The 21,604-nt window shown below is 39.6% G+C and overlaps 1 protein-coding gene and 1 long non-coding RNA gene across 4 annotated transcripts in view; one reads left to right on the top strand and one right to left on the bottom strand.

Annotated features, from left to right (window-relative positions):
- Positions 1 to 162, bottom strand: part of LOC101026498 — a 47,696-nt gene extending 47,534 nt beyond the window's left edge. Inside the window, exon 1 of the long non-coding RNA XR_002517009.2 lies at positions 28 to 162. This is a non-coding gene — a long non-coding RNA (uncharacterized LOC101026498). The remainder of the gene's footprint in view (positions 1 to 27) is intronic.
- A 128-nt stretch (positions 163 to 290) lies between these two features.
- The window catches only part of API5 (apoptosis inhibitor 5), a 38,307-nt gene continuing 16,993 nt past the window's right edge, over positions 291 to 21,604 (top strand). For all 3 annotated transcript variants that reach the window (XM_021925895.2, XM_021925893.2, XM_031653550.1), the window contains exons 1-11: positions 291 to 527; positions 6,888 to 7,049; positions 8,630 to 8,723; positions 9,221 to 9,286; positions 9,795 to 9,946; positions 11,522 to 11,728; positions 14,593 to 14,697; positions 15,878 to 15,967; positions 16,782 to 16,963; positions 18,023 to 18,116; positions 18,569 to 18,625. In XM_021925895.2, coding sequence (XP_021781587.2) covers positions 459 to 527; positions 6,888 to 7,049; positions 8,630 to 8,723; positions 9,221 to 9,286; positions 9,795 to 9,946; positions 11,522 to 11,728; positions 14,593 to 14,697; positions 15,878 to 15,967; positions 16,782 to 16,963; positions 18,023 to 18,116; positions 18,569 to 18,625 — 1,278 coding nt within the window. In that variant the 5' untranslated portion in view covers positions 291 to 458. The remainder of the gene's footprint in view (positions 528 to 6,887; positions 7,050 to 8,629; positions 8,724 to 9,220; positions 9,287 to 9,794; positions 9,947 to 11,521; positions 11,729 to 14,592; positions 14,698 to 15,877; positions 15,968 to 16,781; positions 16,964 to 18,022; positions 18,117 to 18,568; positions 18,626 to 21,604) is intronic.

Raw genomic sequence — 21,604 nt, 5'->3', positions numbered from 1 at the left:
CCCTCTATTGCCACTGATTAATATTACCTTCCTTGAATCAGGAGGAAACCGTTTGTGACTTCTCATATGTAAGATCTTCTAAGGGCAGAAACGCGATTATCTTTGTATTAATCTCGCCGCCCACCCCCACCCCTCCCATCGAGAGCCTCCAGACAGGTTCAAGCTTTCAAAAAGGCGTGAGATAATCCAATCATCCTTGCCGCTTTTTGCTCCTCCAAGCTCTAGAGGGCGACAAAAATCGCGGAGGCGCATTGGATTCTACTGAAGGCCGCTCCCGACGTGCGCGTCTTTACGTAGACGTCGGGGGCGGAGCCGCGCTGTGAGCGGTGACTGGCGGCGGCACTGGCGGCAGCTGGAGGTGTAATAGTGCAGGTAGTGGGGTTGGAGAAGTTCCGAGGCGGCGGTGGCGCCGGTGAGGACAAGGATAGCGGAAGCGGGCCCTGGGCTTGTCGCTCACCATGCCGACGGTAGAGGAGCTTTACCGCAATTATGGCATCCTGGCCGATGCCACGGAGCAAGTGGGCCAGGTGAGTGAGTCCCCGGGCGGCCTGCAGGGCCCGGCGCTCCGCGGCCTTTCCAAAGCGCAGCCCGCCGCGCTCTCCCGGGCCGGGCGGGGGCTGCGGCTTCATCCTCCCGGGGGAGCTCCTAACCTCCCCAGGACGTCTCGTCGGGGTGGGCCTCTCGGGGAGTGTAGACTCCGGCTTCACCAGGGAGACCGCGGTCCCCAGAGTTCCAGGCTTCCCTGCCTCCCTCGCCCAGCCTTTTCCCACCTTGGCGTAACCTAACTCAGCCCGTTCAGGCTCACGTTAATTCTCCTCCCGGGCTTTCCTCTACAGGATTCTCTTAAGCCTTTCTCCTTTCCCGTCCCCTTTTCTGAACAAGATTAGATCGGGAGTTTTCTTCAAGAGGTCAAGATGTGTTGTCTTTTTGTTTTTGTTTTTGTTTTTTTGGAGGCAAAATTCTGCTACTAGTTGAGGAAGAGTGTTTAAGAGACAGAAGTTTGTGAGAAACAGAAGAGGGACTCTTTGGTCCAGACTTTGATGAGGGCTCACAGTTTCATTTATTCAGTACATTTTTTGAGCGCCGAGCGCTGGAGATACAGATGGAAAGGTCCGCGCGCTCTCAGAATGTACAGTTAGGAGGGAGTGTAGTGAGTGATGAATAAGAAAGGCATTGTGAGGCCCGGCGCGGTGGCTCACGCCTGTAATCCCAGCACTTTGGGAGGCCCAGGCGGGTGGATCACGAGGTCAGGAGTTCGAGACCAGCCTGAGCAACATGGTGAAACCCCGTCTCTACTAACAATACAAAAATTAGCCGGGCGTGGTGGCGCGCGCCTGTAATCCCAGCTACTCAGGAGGCGGAGGTGGGAGGATTGCTTGAACCTGGAAGGCGGAGGTTGCAGTGAGCCGAGATCGCTTCACTGCTCTCCAGCCTGGGCAACAGAGCGAGACCCCGTCAAAAAAAAAAAAAAGGGGGTTTTATCATTATTATTATTATTATTATTATTTATTGTTTTTAATGAAACGTGTTTGAAGAAAATAAAACAGGGCTGGGCGAAGGAGTGTGTGGGAGTGCAGCTCTGAATGGAGTTCTCTGGAAGAGCGCTCTTGCCATGCTTGCCGCGGATACACAGTTTCTCAGCAGTGAATTATCCGTACGAGCCATTTGTTCCCTGTATGAGTTTTCAAGTAGCGGAGTACATTGAACTTGATAAGTGGCTGGGAAAAGAACCAGGCAGTCCTGGAGGCAACTTTGATAATTGTTTTAGAAATCCCACACCATAGCTTTTCAGTGCTTAGTTAGAACTTTGTGATTTTTCTGCTTACGCATCCCTTCTTGGAGAAAGTGGAAGATTCTAGTCTATTAACAGTCGTGGGAGTACCTTTCCCGTCCCCTTTTCTGAACATAATTCAAATAAGACCTTTCTGAGCTGAAAGAAAGAAAAAAAATTCATGTTGGAGCTTTATTGTAGCTTAATCTAGAATTGTGAATGTACCAGTTTGAAATAGCAGATGATTTTTTTTCCCTTCATTCCCTGTCAGTAGGGAATTTCACTATTATCAGTGAGAAATGTATACGGATATTCTGTTGTACATGTGGATAGAGTGTGTAGGTCGGTTGTGAAGGAGGAATATTCTCTTCATTAAGAAGATAAAAACTGCCGAGCACGGTGGCTCACTCCTGTAATCCCAGTTCTTTAAGAGGCCTGGGTGGGCAGATCACTTGAGGTCAGGAGTTCGAGACCAGCCTGGCAAACGTGGTGAACTCCTATCTCTACTAAAAATACAAAAAATAGCCAGGCATGGTGGCGTGCGCCCGAAGTCCCAACTATTTGGGGGGGCTGAGGCAGGAGAATCACTTGAACCCAGGGGGCAGAGGTTCCTGTGAGCTGATACCAGGCCACTCCAGTTCAGCCTGGGCAACAGAGTGAGACTCCATCTCAAACAAAAAATTAAAAAAAAAAAAAGATAAAAACTATGTAGAATCAGTTTGAATTTGTTATTCCTAAAAAGAACTAGTAGTGAAGATATTCTCAATCGTATAATTTTTCTGGAACTTAGTTGGGTAACTTTGTAACAAATTGTTCTACCTGTGTTTGATTTTGTTGCACATCAGTAGAGGGGATAGGGTGAAAGCTAGAACTGTGGTTCTGTCAGGAATCTTTCTAAGAAGCCTTTGAAACCGTATAGATAATGCTGTCCCATTCCCCTACTTTAATTTTGAGATTTGCTTACATTTCCTTCTCATGTCATCTTTATAAAAACCAGATTGAATTGAGAGTTCTCCCCCAAGGAGTCAAAATGTCTTTCTTGCAGCAAAAATGTATTTGCAGCAAAAATGTACTCTTTATTTAGTAAGGGTACTTAAGAGACAAGTTTGTGAAAAAATGGAAAAGGATAACTTTGTCTACACTTTAATGAGAATTCATGCTTTATTCGGTAGGTTTCACCTACCATGTACCACACACCCGGCTGGACACTGGAATTTAACACAGTTCCCTGTAGATTATGGGTCATCAATGCCTTCTGTATTGACAGCTGTCAAGCAACTATCTAAACTCTCTCTGCATAATGAGATGTAGTGATTAGCTCAGGCTGCTCAAACATTGTGAATTTTAGGAGAACCAAAGATAATGCCTACTAATTCTGCTCTGTTGGGTTATACTTCTCCCCTTTTAGATAAAATGCCTAAAATCACTTACTAAAAGACAGTAGGTTTTAGGATATTGCTTGTAATTTTAACTAACAAAGGCAAAAGCCAACTTAGTAGAGAGGATACCATTTCACTTGTTTTTAAGGAGAGAAAACCGTGTTCATGTTCCTGATGTAGCAAAGCCTGATTTTCAGGTCAACTTATGAGATTTATGATCAGTACTAAGTTTCCTGGCAAACAACGTGTCTGGATACTTCTGAGACTGCGTTCGAGTTTGTCAGTCTTGACTTCCTTCTAACTTTTATTTTGATTATCAACCTTTACTAGAGAGGTAAGCACAACAGTTTTTCTGATTGCTGCCACTACAGACTAGTCCCTCCCCGTTATTGTCAATACTCCTTTCAGAGTAGTGCCTTCTAAATATGTAAGGGCAAACACAAGCCCTTCGAGGTTTTATCAGCTAATTTCCCCAAAGCAGATCAAATCCTTCTCTTTTTGAACCCCTTGGCACGATGTACTTATTAACAATACTTCAGACTTGTATTTTATTTCTTATTCCTATACTTACATTATAATGTCTTAAGGGTTAAATCCATTGATTGATTGATTGATTGATTCTCTTCTTGCACTGTACCTTGCCCTTCAGTAAGCATTTCTTTTTCATAGTTGAAGAAATGTGTTCAAAGAAGGAACAGAGAAACCATTTACAAAATATAAGAAAAACCATTTACACAGACTATCTCTAATGGATAAAGGGAACTTTATCATACACACATACGTACATCTTTGGGCATGTATATTCTAATAAGCAAACTGCAGATGACAAATTCTAAGTGCAGAATTATTTAATACCTCAAATCTTCCAGTCTTATCATCTTCTCATGTAACCCCCATGTTCTGCCTATGCATTCATCCTGCCTTTCCTCCACTCTGCCTCTGCCACTCCTTCAGGTCTCACTCTTGTGTACTCCTTTACCTTTCTAATCTCCTTTTCCGCTGCTCTTTGCCCAGGGCTTCTAACTAGCCATAACAGAGCAAGTTGTGGGCCCACTATTATTTTAAATTCTGTTTCAAATTATTATGAATTTACTTAAAATATACTTAATTTTATATGATGTATTCAAAATCTCAAAAGTTAAAAAATGTATCAGACACCTGTTAAAGGACCACAGCAGTCTGGCTGATTAGATGTCTATAATGCTGAAACCCCGATTCCTCCTGTTCTGCCAATCATTGAGTACACTAGCTTTGTAGGGTTGGCGTGTAGGCTTCTTGGACTTTTATTTCTTGAAATACCACTCTTGTAGTAGCGTTTTTTGTATGATTAAGCTAAAACCACTGACTAACCAAGTTCATAATCCCTCAGAAATACATGGAAGTATTTATTTCGCTTCTCTGAGCCCTAGTTTCCTCATCTAGAAGATAGGAATAGTAGTAACACCTGTGGTGATATAGACAAGGAGTCACTCAGTCCCTGGTAGACTTTCAAGAAGTATTGCTAATGATGCCTTTTTATTTGATTCCAGATTTAATATTTTTTTCTTGGCAAAAGGAAGTTTTGTTTTAAGCAGGTTTTTTTTTTCTTTTTCATTTAATTTTGGACAGCGTAAGGAGTTTCTTCAAATGGCTTTATAAGTAAGTTTGAGTTAAAGGGAATTAGATTTGTGATACCCTGCAAAAAGTAAGGATGTCAGAACAAACTTTGATTTTATGAAGCCTGCCTAGAAGTCTGAGGCAAACCACAGGAATGTAAAGTGGTAGAAAAGTCAGCATGATTTCTTTTCTTAATGTTTGCGGTGAAAAGTATGTCATACACCTTTCTTTATTTGAGACAGGGTCTTGCTCTGTCAGGCTAGAGTGCAGTGGCGCAGCCACGGCGTACCACAGCCTCTATCTCCTGGGCTCGAGTGATTCTCCTGCCTCAGCCTCTCGAGTAGCTGGGACTGCAAGCACACACCACCATGCCTGGCTAATTTTATATTTTTTGGAGAGACGGGGTCTTGATGTGTTTATAATACATTTTTCAGTGATGACTCCTGAAGACTGATACATCTGCATTTCATGAAGAAGCTAACCTTATTCACAGAAATTTCTGTTACTTGGGAGTTGTTCTGTAACTTTGCATCCTGCTTTATTTTTTCACTTAGCATTATCCACAAAAAGAATCATGTAAAACAAATCTGGGAATTCTATAGTTCATTGGATATTTATTGGTCATTCCCCACTAGATGGCGTGAAGTAAGCTCATGTGTCTGAAGCACTTAGAACACTCCTTATACATAATAAACACTATACTGTGTATACGTTTGGTCAAGATTATAATTTTTAAGGTTTTTTTTGCAGTTACTTTTATTAATATGTCCAAACAGAAGATATATGTGTAGTCTTTCTGTATTTGTTACTGTTATTGACCATCTTTATCAGCGTCATTTCATAAAACAACTGGTTTAGAGGCACGCACTTGAGGAGGATTGGGAACTTATTGATTCCTCCCATTATGAGTATTTGAGGGAGAGCACTTGTGATTTTTTTTTAAGGAAACAAATGAGCTTTGAGTGTATAGTTCCAATAAAAAGTTTAAACATGTGACATTAGAGTCTGTCTTAATCCAAAATTGTCTGGCTCTATGGAATGGTCACAGCTTTCATATACTGCTATGAGGTAAAATTAAGCTGCATTTCCTAACATTGCTGGAATTGCTAAATTTCTGGAATGTATTCCCTTCACCCTCTTCGTGGTGCTAATTGGAAACAGGCAAATTTTTTTTTTAAGTAAATATGGTGCAGTTATTTGTGAAGTCTGTGGTATTCATTATAATTTATTTCCTTGTTTAAGATGGAGTCTCGCTCTGTCACCCAATCTGGAATGCCATGGTGCGATCTCAGCTCACTGCAACCTCTACCTCCTGGGTTCAAGCAATTCTCCTGCCTCAGCCTCCTGAGTAGCTGGGATTAGAGATGTCTGCCACCATGCCCAGCTAATTTTTGTATTTTTAGAGAGGGGGGTTTCACCATATTTAGCAGGCTGGTCTGGAACTCCTGACCTCAAGTGATTGCACACCTCGGCCTCCCAAAGTGCTGAGATTACAGGCGTGAGCCACCACACCTGACCATCATTACAATTTTTTTTTTTTGGAGACGGAGTCTCACTCTGTCGTCCAGGATGGAGTGCAGTAGTGCGATCTCGGCTCACTGCAACCTCCATTTCCCAGACTCAAGTAATTCTCCTGCCTCAGCCTCCCAAGTAGCTGGGATTACAGGCGCATGCCACCATGCCTGGCTAATTTTTGTGTTTCGTAGAGACGGAGTTTAACCATGTTGACCACGCTGGTCTTGACTCCTGACCTCAGGTGATCCACCCGCCTCGGCCTCCCAAAGTGCTGGGATTACAGGCGTGAGCCACCATGCCTGGCCCATTACAAATTTTTTAAGCATGACACAGTCACAAGGCTAGAGTCAGTAATCACTAGAATGAAGAAGCGTTGGTATATTAACAAACACACGTATGCTTTTTCCACTTTAAATTAGACTCGTCCATCTCCCCCAAATCAAAAATTAACCAAAGGTGGAGGAAGAACAGAATTGGGAAGATAAGTGTCCCATTTAAGTAGTAAACCTCCGAAAATCAACCTTATTTCTTAGCCTGTGTAAAAATTTAAAGCACACGCTAACATGTTTTATGGTCTTTTACTTAGCTTCCCATCTTTCAAAATCATGTGTCTTTCTTTATTTCAGCATAAAGATGCCTATCAAGTGATACTGGATGGTGTGAAAGGTGGTACTAAGGAAAAACGATTAGCAGCTCAATTTATTCCAAAATTCTTTAAGCATTTTCCAGAATTGGCTGATTCTGCTATCAATGCACAGTTAGACCTCTGTGAGGATGAAGATGTATCTGTAAGTATATGAGTGACACTTTATAGCAGTCTTTCAGATGTTTCTGTGTGTGGCTAATACAATTGGAGTAGCCATCTGATATATCAGAGTACACAATAAAATACTACAGTATGGTCTGGCATGGCATCATACCCAGGCTTAAATTTACATATGATAAAATGTATTAGCCTTTTTCACCACCTTTAAATTATGAAAAATGCATAGAATCTCAAAATACTTAGTTTTGCTTATTTGTCCACTGTTAAAAATGGATTGTGGCTCACATTTTGTTTCATAGATTGTTATTCATTGTGCATATGAAATTAGACTGTTTTTAATCAATTTGTGCTTACTTAGATATGTGTTATAAAATAAAATGTACTTTCACTACCCTTATATATTTTGCATGGCAGAAAAATGGTCTGAATGGTCTGTGTAATAAGTGAATAGGATTACTAGATTAAAAGAAATAGTTTTTGTTTTTTGAGTTCTTTTGTTTTTTTTTTTGAATAGAATTAACTGGTAATATTTCTGGCTGCTGACACAGGTTCCTAAGAATATTCAATTGTTAGCTCTTGTCTTTTCAGATGAAACAGCGAATTGCCAACATTTCATGCAGAATTTGCTGGATTTTTTTGTGTGTTTTTAATAGAGACAGGGTCTCACTCTGTTGCCTAGACTGGAGTGCAGTTGCACATCCATAGCTTACTGCAGCCTTGAACTCCTGGGTTCATGCATTTTTTCCACCTTAGCCTCCCAAGTAGCACAGGCTACTGTTCCCGGGTGATTTTTAATTTTTTTGTAGGGTCTTGCTTTGTTGTCCAGGCTGGTCTCAAACTCCTGGCCTCAAGCTGTCCTCCCACCTTGGCCTTCTGAAGCATTGGGATTACAGGCGTGAGCCACCTCACCTGGCCTGCTGTACATTTTTTATGTAAAAATCGAATAAGCCAAGATCAGTATTTGGAATTAAACATGCAGGATATAGCCACAAATGTTGTATTTAGTAGTCAATACTGAAAATTCTAAAGTAAACAGTTAACTAGGTATAACATTGCCACAGTAGCCATTTTTAAGGAATACTGTATTATAAGCCCATCGGTAGTAAAAACCTAACAGTTGCATATAATTAGCCTGTAAACAGTTGTTTATAATCTGAAGTCTCTCCTTCAGCCAGACATTGTTAACATCACTTTTTACATTTTTTTCTGTGTAACTTGAATATTAAATTGGAGCAAATTCTTTTTTTTTTTTGAGACAGAGTCTCGCTCTGTTGGCCAGGCTGGTCTCAAACTCCTGATCTTGTGATCCGCCCGCCTCGGCCTCCCAAAGTATGAGAACAGCCTGGGCAACATGGGGAGACTCGCCTCTAAAATTAGCCAGGCGTGGAGGCTTGCGTCTCTACTTCCAGCTACTAAGGAGGCTGAGGCAAGAGGATCTCTTGAGCCTAGGTCAAAGCTACAGTGAGCCATGATTGCACCACTGCACTCCACCCTGGGCAACAGAGCAAGACCTTGTCTTTTGAAAAAAAAAAAAAAAAAAGCTGTGTGTGTTATTTTAAAGGTGATAGTATTTGGTTAATTTTTGTTTGAAATCATGCCCAGATTCGACGTCAAGCAATTAAAGAACTGCCTCAATTTGCCACTGGAGAAAATCTTCCTCGAGTGGCAGATATATTAACGCAACTTTTGCAGACAGGTAAGGGATTTTATTACCGTTTTCTCTAAATATATATCTTCTTTCTGAAATATTGACTCTGTTTTTAGGTTTTGAATGGGGTGCAGGAGAGCTAGAGGTCCTACATCTAATAGAGATTAAATTTCCCACTTTCATTCAGTAGTTTAAAGTGTAATGATTTCTGGTTATCTAATTCCTAGTATTGTTTTGTTTTTAATTCTGTTATTAAGGTGTAATGACTAGATTCTTTTGAGCATTTTGATGTATCATAATTTTCCCCCCAATTTCCTGTCGTTTCATAATTGTAGCATCTTAATAAAAGTTTTTCAGGCATGCCAGATGGGGTTCTCTACCCTTAAAAGGAACATGTTATCTTTTTGGTACTTGAGGAAATGGCTTAAGTTACAAGTTTCCTGTCAATGTAACCTTGAGAAACTATGTTGAATCAAGTTTGAAACTGAAGCAGATGATATTTTAAATTTGTTTTATATTCATTATGCCACTTTTTCTTTATCCAGATGACTCTGCAGAATTTAACCTAGTGAACAATGCCCTGTTAAGTATATTTAAAATGGATGCAAAAGGTAAGGCCAGTTCTTATTCTGAATTGTGTTTGATGTCTTACAGAATCACAAAGTTAGGTGTTACTCATTAAGAATAAACTCTAGGGTTTACCCAGAGTTCTATTTCATAAAAATTTTAAGTATTGTGAAAAAAGTCTCCTCAGGTCAAGATGTTTATGACTAGAAAAACCAGCAGAAATAACTGCAAAAACAGATCAAATTTTTCCATTAGAAATCTGTTGGAAGAACTCCCTTTGACACTTTAAAGAAATTCTTCCAAAATATTTGGTTTTTATTATTAGTAATGATAAAAAAGGAAAGTTATGCTCAAGCTGACTATGTCTTCATGAAGAAAGTGCTCTTATGATTCAGGCTGTAGAAATTTCAGACTACTTTTAACTAGTAATGAGGATGATATTTGGGAAGTTCATTAACTTATTTGATAAGAAATACTATAAATTGAGTTAAATGGGAAAACACCATTACACTATAGAATTGACTTGCTACAGGCAACTATTTTGTTTTGCAGGGACTTTAGGTGGGTTGTTCAGCCAAATACTTCAAGGAGAGGACATTGTTAGAGAACGAGCAATTAAATTCCTTTCTACGAAACTTAAGACTTTACCAGATGAAGTCTTAACAAAGGAAGTGGAAGAGCTTATACTAACTGAATCCAAAAAGGTGAGCTTTGGTCTTCATTTGGTGGAAATTCTCTAAAGCAAAAGAACATACTTGACTTTGGCAGTATTCCTCAATGTTATGTGTGGCTTGTGTATAAAATGGTATATCATATATCCCATTAGAACCACCATAGAACTTCCGAGTTTTTCTTAGATTGTATTTAGCACTTTTGTCAGTGGTAATGATGAATCAGTTTGGTAATTTAAAAGAACCTGATTACATTTAAACTTTTTGTGGTAGTGTCCTTAAAATGTATGCAACCTCTGCAAATCATCTCCTTCAGGAAACTTTCTCTAAGTCCTACCCCTCCCTTCCATTTTAGGATACTCTCTCATAGTATACTGAATTATTTCAAAATGAAACATATTATCACATCAAAATGACCTCTTTTCACCTTAGCCCTTGACACTATCCGCTCTTCAAGGGTGAAACCATGCTTGTCTCTGCTCCCAGCATCTAGCATAGTTGTAGACGCTAGGATTGGCAAGGTGTGTCACAACTAACTTTTCACTCATCTTAATGTGCCAAAGTTTGGGAATAGTTTCCTTCTTTTTTTGAGACGGAGTCTCGCTCTGTCACCCAGGCTGGAGTGCAGTGGTGCGATCTTGGCTCACTGCAAGCTCCACCTCCCAGGTTCACACCATTCTCCTGCCTCAGCCTCCCGAGCATCTGGAACTATAGGTGCCTGCCACCACGCCTGGTTAATTTTTTGTATTTTTAGTAGAGACGGGGTTTCACCGTGTTAGCCAGAATGGTTTCGATCTCCTGACCTCATGACCCGCCCGCCTTGGCCTTCCAAAGTGCTGGGATTACAGGCTTGAGCAATATGTTCAAGAAGATTCAGTGTTTTCTCTAAAGAATGTGATCACTCTTATGGTTCAGGCTATAGAAATTTCAGACTACTACTACCCACTTCCTTATTGATAAGATTATTTTTCAGTGAGAAAGAGATAGATCTTTAGCTGGGAGTATCAGACTATTTTACCTATGCCCCAGCTAGTAATCTGGTAGAGCATGTCGTGATTGTGAGCTCCTTTGGTCCATGAATAGAAAAATTTAGACCCACTGATATGGAAGATTTAACATGAGACTTGCAAGGTGTCCTATTTTGTGTACAACAATTACCATATTAATATGAATTAGACTGCTTTTAAATATAGGAAACAATCTGATTCAACAGTTTACTACAGAATTTTTCCAGCCATTTTTTAAAGTCACTCCCCTGAATAGCCAATTTAAGAATTAAAAAAATTTTTTTTTTCTTAACTGCTCTTCCATGAAATTTTAATGCCACATATATACTGTATATCTGTTTATGGTACTATATGTATATCTGTGCTTTGTACATAAAAATGTAACATTTTCTAAGAACCAATTTTTGCCCCTTTGGAGAATGCCTGGTTTACTCTGAAGTTCAATTGACTGAAGCTAGAAGTTGCCTTTTCCTCAGTATTTCGGAAGCATGAATATCAAACTGACTTTAGTAACTGAAATAAATTAGCTATTTTCTTTCAATGTTGATCTGTCCCATTCAAATGATGAGTATACTGTTATTCTGAATTGTCTCTTTTCCAGGTCCTAGAAGATGTGACTGGTGAAGAATTTGTTCTATTTATGAAGATACTGTCTGGGTTAAAAAGCTTACAGACAGTGAGTGGAAGACAGCAACTTGTAGAGTTGGTGGCTGAACAGGCCGACCTAGAACAGACCTTCAATCCCTCGGATCCTGACTGTGTGGACAGGCTCTTACAGTGCACTCGGCAGGCAGTACCCCTCTTCTCTGTGAGCTCTTTATTTTTACACACCTGGTATTTGGATTACTGTATTAGCTGTATATATTTCCATAAATACTCACTTTAACATTCCCCTTAAACCTTTCCAGTAGTGTCCCTTATCTGAAATGCTTGCTTGGAACCAGAAGTGTTTTCAGATTTTTGAATATTTGCATTGTGCCTGGTTGAGCATCCCTAATTCAAAAATCCAAAAACCTGAAATGTTTCAATGAGTATTTCCTTTGAGCATGACGTTTGAGCATCATATTGGTGCTCAAAAAGTTTTGGATTTTGAAGCATTTCAGATTTGGGATTTTCAGATGAGGGATGCTTGGTCTGTGTTTATAAAGGCCACAGTGGAATTGGTGAGAACCCAAAGCACCAAGAAATTTTTTTGAAAGAATTTTTTTTTTTTCTTTGAGACAGTCTTGCCCTGTCACCTATGCTGAAGTACACTGGCACGATCTTGGCTTACTGCAGCTTCCACCTGCCAGGCTCAAGCCTTCCATCTCAGCTTCCCAAGCAGTGGCTTCCACAAGCATGGACTATCACGCTTGGCTAATTTTTGTATTTTTTGTAGAGCCAGGGCTTCCCCGTATTGCCCAGGCTGGTCTTGAACTCCTGAGCTTAACCAATCTGCCCACCTTGGCCTCCCAAAGTGCTGGGATTACAGGTGTGAGCCACCACGACTGGCCAATAAAAATTTTTAGTCTTCCTAAAGACTTTTTTTAAAAGTCATGAGAATTTTGTATTCTGTCTCAGGCTTTGTGTTTCCTCTGGCCATGCATCTTCTGGGATGTGTATACATTCATTTGAAAAACACAATTTAAAGGAACTATCCTAGATCAGGCGTGGTGGCCTGTGCCTATAATCCCAGTCCCAGCACTTTGTGAGCCAAGGTGGGAGAACGCTTGAGGCTGAGTTCAAGACCAGCCTGGGCAACATAGCAAGACCTTGTCTCTACAAAGAAAATTAAATAATAGAACTATCCCTTTTCAGAAATGTGCAGTCTGAAAATCCAACACAAAGGTTCTCACAATGTATTTATTTATCTATTTATTTATTTATTTATTTGAGACAGAGGCTCACTTTGTCCCCCAGGCTGGAGTACAGTGGCGTGATCTTGGCTCACTGCAACTTCCACCTCCCAGGTTCAAGCAATTTTCGTGCCTCAGCTTCCCAGGTAGCTGGGATTACAGGCACACACCACCATGCCCAGCTGATTTTTTTGTATTTTTAGTAGGGATGGGGTTTCGCCATGTTGCCCAGGCTGGTCTCGAACTCCTGAGCTCAGGCAGTCCGTCCGCCTCAGCCTCCCAAAGTGCTAGGATTGTGAGCCACCATGCCTGGCCATGTCCCAAATTTGACCTGAGAATCAAGGAAGAGATCAAAATGTATAGATGTCCCAATGCTCCAGATGACTTTGCAGTAAAGTATATAAGGGATCTTCAGAAAGTTCCTGGAAAATGCATATTATGAAAAAAAACCTATGCATGGATTTCAAAACATTTTTCACCAAAATAAATCTGTATTTATAACATGTCTGAACAGGATATAGTTTGGGGAACTAAGAAGGGTAAGACATCAGTTTGAAAAACAAGCACCTGTCAGAGCAACATGAATTCTGCTAAAGTTGAAGCAAGAACAAACGTCAAATTTATGGTGAAGCGTGGCGGAAGAATGGTGAAATCATTGATGCTTTATGAAAAGTTTATGGAGACAATGTCCCCAAAGAAATCAACAGTTTACAAATGGATCACTCATTTTTAGAAAAGACAAGACAACGTCGAAGCCCATCGCAGCAGATCAATTTGCAAGGAAAAATTTAACTTGTTTATGCCCTAAATGAAAAGGACCAACAATTAATAGCAGAAACAACAGCCAACATCATAGACATCTCAGTTGGTTCAGCTTACACAATTCTGACTGAAAAATTAAAGTTTAATAAACTTCCTACTCGATGAGTGTCAAAACCACCGCGCTCAGATTAGCTGCAGACAAGAACAGAGCTTTCAATGGAAATTGTAAACAAGTGGGATCAAGATCCTGAAGCATGTCTTTGAAGAATGGGAACAGGAGTTGAAACATGGCTTTCGCAGTGCAATTCTGAAGATAAAGCACAGTCAAAGCAATGGCTACCAGGAGGTGAAAATGGCCCAGTCCAAGCAAAAAGAGACCAGTTAAGAGGAAGGGTTATGGCAGCAGTTTTTTGGGATGCTGAAGACATTTTGGTAGTTGACATTCTGGAGGGCTAAAGAATAATGTCTGCTTTTTATGAGCTTGTTTGGAGAAAGTTGGCCAAAGATTGAACAGGAAAACGCCTGGGAAAGCTTCACCAGGGTCCTCCACCACCATAGTGCTCCTGTTCATTCCTCTTATCAAACAGGGACAATTTTTTAAGAGTTTTGATGAGGAATCATTAGGCATCCACCTTAAAGTCCTTATTTGGGCCCTTCTGATTTCTTTTTGTTGCCTAATCTTAAAAACATCGTTAAAGGGCACCCACATTTCTTTGGTTAATAGTATAAAAAGACTGCATTGACATGGTTAAGTTCCCAGGACCCTTAGTTCTCTGGGATGACTGCTATCATTGCCTCCAAAAGTGTCTTGACCTTGATGGAGCTTATGTTGATAAATAAAGTTTATATTTTTTATTCTTTGTCTTTTAATTACATTTTTCCATGAACTTACTGAGGCCCCTTCGTAGATCACCTATTGAGGTTATATCTGGGGCATGCTGGGGTGTGCACTATATTGTATTTATAGTCAGAATACTTGATGCTGTAGCACTCAGCATTTATTGAATGAAATTCTCCTGTAATATTTGAGCAAATATTTGTTTTTTGACAATGCATTTTCTTTGATTTCTTACAGAAAAACGTCCATTCCACAAGGTTTGTGACATATTTCTGTGAGCAGGTTCTCCCTAACCTCGGTACCTTGACTACCCCAGTGGAAGGTCTTGATATACAGTTGGAGGTAAGCAAAAATGTCAGCTTTAGCACTGATAAGGCATTCTTATATTTTAACAAAAATGTAAACCACTAACTTAGATCTGATTTCTAAGGGAGCAATTTAAATGTCTGGTAATGGCCAGCCAGCAATCTCCCTAGACCAGAATTAATTGCATTAGGACTGCTTCATGGATTCAATTAAGGTTCGCTGCAGTGGTAAAGCACTGCCTGTAGTTTTTATAGTCGGTCTCTACCTTTGTAGCCTTAATATTTTTAAATAAGGTGTTTAATTCATCCATTTCTATCCATAACTGATAGAGCCAATTTTAAACTGTATTAACACAAAATATCCTTTATTCCTTCTTCTCCAGTAGAATTCACTACCCCTCCCACCTTTGTATCTCAACTGTAATGTATATAAACATTTTTTCACAGCATCTGTAATACTTAACATTTGTTTATAATCTCTTTCTACGTTTAACCTGATTCACCTCTGTATCCCCAGAATCTGGCACAAAACTTGATTTTGAATCAAGCACCCATTAGTGATTATTGAATTGGACTGAAATATGGAAATGCATGTGCCATTTCCCTCATAGGTCTTTGGGATAGAGAAGAATATCACTGTGCACTGGCAAGGTAGTTTGCTTCAAATGTGCTGGGCTAGGCCTATCAGACTGGGATTGGGAAATGCAGGAATGAACCTTGAGAATAGTGGTCATTACCAATATTTTGAGTAAGTATCCAGAGACTAAATTTAATAGGAAATGAGGCCCACCTTAACCAGGAGTAATTAGTTCTTAGCTGTTGAGAGTTCTTACTAGTGTGTCTTTATAGTTAATATATTTATCATTTTTGCCTTGTAATTAGCACTATCATTAACCTGTAGCAGAAAGTCTCATATGAATTATTTTCCATACTTCTTCTCACAGATATATTGGAAATCATGAGATCTGGGTTTTAGGGTCTGCCCAGCCACTTACTCCCTGTGACTTTGTCGAGCCACATAATCTCTGACCTTTACTTTCCTTCACAGTAAAATCTTGGGCTGCATCTCTAAGGTTTTCTTCCATTTCAAACATTATAACGATTCTGTAAAAGCATAATTGAAAATAAGTAAAGTCTTAAATCGTTATCTAGAATTACTCTTACTTTACAACGCTTGCTTATTCATAAAAATAGTAATAGTGAATTGTGTGTTTTAGGTATTGAAATTGTTGGCAGAGATGAGTTCATTTTGTGGTGACATGGAAAAACTAGAAACAAATTTAAGGAAACTATTTGATAAGTTATTGGTAAGAACTTTTTCCTTTCCTTATGGGATAGTTAGTATATAGCTCAAAGTCTAATTTAGTATTAATTTCTAGATTACAAGAACCAGTTTTTGAAATTTCAGTTAAACAGTAATCCTAACAAATATTGTTAGCTTCTTAGGCCACATGTTGTTGTCTACTTTGTTTTAATCTTGGTGTTTCTTATAATTAGGGAGAAAATAGGCTGTCTGATAAAATCATTAGCAGCATCACTGAGTGATTTTCTTATTTGATGTATTTGTATAATTAACACAGTGATAAGCATTAGGTCCTTAGCATGAATTGAGTCATCAACATCTGGTGCTCGTCCAGATGTAACTTACTGGGTTGTTACAGCACTGATACTGAATGCCATTGGCAGCACTTTGCTTGTAATGAGTCAGTACTTAATATGGACTAATGTTCAGAAAAGATATTTGTAGTAAGCATAGTATAGTCGTTAAGAGCATCAACATTTGATGTCAAACTTAGATTGAATTCTGGCTCTTTAGTTTATTAACTTTGTTACCATAGGAAGGTTACTCTCTCAGGGCATCGGTGCCTTTGTCTGTAAGTGCCTAATAAATATTAGCTACATTAATTTTCATTATTAATAATAGCAGCTGTAACAGGTTAATATGGAGCATTGACAGGCTAGAGCATTGATCCAGTAAGTAAAAAAGAAATCCAAGTGTCTGGTTTTGGTAGTTTTTAATGCTCCATGTCTTAAAAACATGCACTATAATTCCCTGAATATCTGTTTATAATTTGAATATGTAGAGCAGATTGCAAACATCTGTATATTTTTCTCTCTTAGGAATACATGCCCCTCCCTCCAGAAGAAGCAGAAAATGGAGAGAATGCTGGTAATGAAGAACCCAAGCTACAGTTCAGTTATGTGGAATGTTTGTTGTACAGTTTTCACCAGTTGGGCCGAAAACTTCCAGATTTCTTAACAGCCAAACTGAATGCAGAAAAGCTCAAAGATTTCAAAATCAGGTGATATATGATTGAGGTGGCTCAATCCTTGGCAAAGGTGGTAGCTATCTTGAAGTTCCTTGGGTTTTGCTTTTGTTCTATGAGAGCTTTCTCCCTATCCTGCCTTACCCCAGTGGTACAGAATGGAGGGTTCAGATTACATGTTTGTCAACATGTGACAGAAGTGAGCCAGGCACGGTGGCTCACGTCTGTAGTCTCAGCATTTTGGGAGGCCGAGTCAGGAGGGTTGCTTGACGCCAGGAGTTTGAGACCAGCTGGGCAACATAGTAAGATCCTATCTCTATAAAAAATAACTTTAAAAAATTAGCAGAGCATGGTGACACACCAGTAGTCCCAGCTACTTGCAACACTGAGATGGGAGGCTCACTTGAGCCCAGGAGCTCGAGGTTACGATGAGCTGCAGTCATGCCTCTGCACTCTTGTCTGGGCGATGAAATCATGTCTCTAAAAAAAGGAACAAGCAAACTTAAAAAAAAAAAAAAAAAAGACAGAAATGACTTAACAAATCCATGGGGGAATAAAGGACTCTAGCTCTTCCTACTTGTTTTATGATCTTGAGCAGGTACCCTAACATCTCTTATTCTCCCCAAATTTTTCTCAGTTGTTAAATGATAATAGTACCTACCTCATAGAGTTGTGGGAATTTAATAAGACAGTGAATGTACAGCTTTTAGCACAGTGCCTGGCAAGTAGTAGGTATTAGTAAACTGTAGCTACGGTTATTAATAATATGTTAGTGTTACTGGAGAAGCAGCCCTGGAGAAGTCAATATAAGTAGTTTTCACAAAGACACCGCTTATTGAGTTGTTCCATTAACAAATTCACATCTTAAATTTTGAAATGCTTGAGCCATTGTGTTACCTGTTACTACCATGTGGTAAGGCGGAAGTTTGATACTTGATGAAGCTCTTGATCAGAAGCAACTTAAAATTTTGTTCTTTAATTTATTGGTCATGTAGCCATTTCTGCACTTAGGATCATTTTGCTATAGTATAAGATTGAGTTTAAAAACAAAATTGAAGTGATGAATTGCTAATTAACAAATATGTTTTCATTTAGGCTGCAGTACTTTGCACGGGGCCTGCAAGTTTATATCAGACAACTTCGCTTAGCTCTCCAGGGTAAAACGGGTGAGGCCTTAAAAACAGAAGAGGTAAGAATACTGGCTCACATTTCATAAACTGCTAGCTCCATACCAAACTATATAGACTTGTGTTGGGAGTTTTTCATTTTCCCTTATCTCACGTAATTTAACAGTCTTCATCCCAGTCCTAATGAAATATTTTTAGATTTTCATTGTGTTCCTATAACTTAACCTGATTTATTTTAAAACAACTTCTATTTGTATGTGACCTTACTCATTTTTTAGGTACATTCTAACCTGTCAAGGGAACACAGATTATTTACTTCCTTTGCCACATCTAGATTTGTTTAGAGTCAAGCAATAGGAATACACATTATCTATAGATTTAAACCAAGGAATTATGTAAAGACCGTACAAGTGATTCTGATAGAGAAGTGTAATTACTCTAGTTCTGTGTCAGAATGGATTACGCCTCATGGAAATTATTGGCAGTTTGTCTTAATTTTCCTTTCCCTTTGCAGAACAAGATTAAAGTCGTTGCATTGAAAATAACAAACAATATCAATGTTTTAATCAAGGTAAGTCTGTAATACCAAGTGACATTTCTGCAGTTACCACAAAATCATACATTTATTTATTTTAAAGTTTTATATAAGATACTTCCAACAAAGGGAGGCTTGCAAACTTCTGTCTCAAAGCATTGAAACAGATAGATACAGTCTAAGAAATTTCAGTGACTTAAGTTCTAGTGGTCTTAATGCTATTGGGTTCTTTTGAGTGGCCGTAAATCCCTGTTTTGCTTACTCTTAAGAATGGACATGTGGTGTGTAGCACAATGAAATGTTTCCCTGTGTTTGTTTTTTTATAAACCTGACTACGTAATAAATTGAGAGCTTTCTGTACTGTAGGCTAGGGTATACCTTTCCATTAAGCCATAATTACTTTTCGATTCTCTTTACCCTTCCCAAGTATCTGCTAGCCTAAATAAAATAATAACCTGAGAGAACCAGAAAAAATCATAAGGTAGCCATCACTTATATCATACAATACAATTACAGCTTAATTGTATTGTGCCAGATGGGAAAAAGAAACAGTATTTGTAACACCTACAGCACGTAACCTGCCAGTAACAAAAACTGGGACTAGTATGCCTTAAAGCTAATGTAAAAATGATATGGAATAATTATAGTTGACCCTTGAATAATGAAGGGCTGAGGGATACCGACCCCATGCATACCTTTTGACTCCCCCAAAACTTAACCACTGGCTGGTACAATGGTAGTGGGTTATCAGAACTTACTAACATTATCATCACCAAAATTGGTATACAACCCCCACCCCACTGCTAAATTTGACTGGCTTTATAAAAAAATCATTTAAAAACACTAATAGCTTTCTGTGGACAAGAAGCCTTACCAATAACATAAACAGTTAATTAACACATTTTGTATATGTAGTATATACTGTATTACAATAAAGCTGCAGAAAAAAAAGGTTTATTATAAAGAAGAGAAAATAAGTGGAAGTGTATTATCACAAAGGTCTTCATCCTTGTTATCTTCACATTTAGTAGGTGGAGAAAGAGGAGGGGTTGGTCTTGTCTCGGGGTACCAGGCAAAAGAGGTAGAAGGAGAGACAGGCACACTAGGTGTAACTTTTATTGGAAAGAATCTGCGTATAAATGAGACCATGTAGTTCAAATTCAAGTTGTGCAAGGGTCAACTGCAGTTTGTGTCAGGAGAGAGAGGGAAGCATTTGAGAAAAAGCAGCTCTGATTAGATGTTGAGGAAGGAGTATCATAGTGCCAAGTAGAAAAGTGAAAAGGCATTAAACACAGAAGAGGTAAGAATATTATACTAATCTCCTAAGGAAATGTTTCCAGTAGCTGCCATTTATTACAAATCTTAAATATAAGAAATTATTTTGCATAGTAAGTTCATATATAAAAATGTGAGATTTGACTGTATTTGAACCGCTGATAAAAGTCTATGTTGAAGATACAATGTGTTAAGAACATTTTAAACTTAGCAAATGCTTATTACCTGCATGCAGATGAGAAAATGTTCTTTTCAGGAATCTGTAAGTTATCTAAAGGAAGGTATGGGGAAGAGAGATGAATAGGGTCCGCAACCTGTGTGTAGAGTGCTCTGTGAATATAGGAATAAAGTCAGTTTCTCCTGCTGTACTCACAATGCACTTCTAACACCAGATGGGTGGAGGTTATTCCCCATACATCAAGTAAGTAAATAGTTCTGCAGTGGATACTAGCTGTGTGTCCTCCAATTCAGTCCTGACACTATCTACCTAGAGGTAGCATCAGATTCCACATGTTGAGGGCCCAGTCCCACAAGACCACTTCTGATGACAGTTGCAAGCTACAAGTTGTTTTACCCATGCTTCTGATTGGCTGGCTATAAATGGGGGTTCCCACAATTTAACCAAACTTAAGCTGCTAGAGCAGCTTACAGAACTCAGGGGAACACTTACTTACGTTTACTGGTTTGTTATAAAGGATACATATGAACAGCCAGATGAAGAGATACATAGGGAGAGGTCTTGAAGGGTCCTGAGTGCAAGAGTTTCCATCCCCATGGAGTTGGGGCGTACTGCTCTCCCAGCACGTGGATGTGTTCTTGTTCATATTCCGTCCTGGAACACCCAACCCCCCTCACTCTCATACACACACACATACACACACACACACAGTCCTTTTCTGTTTTTATGGAAGCTCCATTACATAGGCATGATTGATTAAATCATTGGCCATCAGTGATAGATAGACCTTTATTGGTGTTAAATCAGCCCCTCTCTCCTCCCTGGAGGTGGAGCTGGACTGAGTTCCAACCCTGAAAGTATGTGGTAGGTTCCCCAGGCAGTCACCTCCCCCATCCTGTGGTTATCTAGGGACTTTTCAAAAATCACCTTATTAATACAAACTCAGGTGTGATTGAAAGATGCTTGTGGCCGGGCGTGGTGGCTCAAGCCTGTAATCCCAGCACTTTGGGAGGCCGAGACGGGCGGATCACGAGGTCAGGAGATCGAGACCATCCTGGCTAACACGGTGAAACTCCGTCTCTACTAAAAAATACAAAAAACTAGCCGGGCACGGTGGCGGGCGCCTGTAGTCCCAGCTACTCAGGAGGCTGAGGCAGGAGAATGGTGTGAACCCGGGAGGCGGAGCTTGCAGTGAGCTGAGATCCGGCCACTGCACTCCAGCCTGGGTGGCAGAGCGAGACTCCGTCTCAAAAAAAAAAAAAAGATGCTTGTTAAAAATAAAAGATTGTCTTTCACCTTTATTGCTCTGGAGCTTTTCAGGAAACAGTAACAAAGGGCCAAATGTTTTAGCAAAAGATAATCATATTGCTCTAGTCACTTAGGAAATTTCAAGAATTATTGGAGCTATAAGCTAGGAATCATGGACAGAAACCAAAATGCAGTCAATACAGTCCTTCTGTATCCAAGGGGGATTGGTTGCAGGCCCCCCTGGATACCAAAACCCTCAGATTAACCCTTATTAAATGGCATAGTATTTGCATATAACCTACACAAACCGTCCC

Source organism: Papio anubis, chromosome 12, assembly GCF_008728515.1.
Source record: "Papio anubis isolate 15944 chromosome 12, Panubis1.0, whole genome shotgun sequence".
Taxonomy (NCBI): Eukaryota; Metazoa; Chordata; class Mammalia; order Primates; family Cercopithecidae; genus Papio; species Papio anubis.
This window is presented reverse-complemented; position numbering and strand designations above follow the sequence as displayed.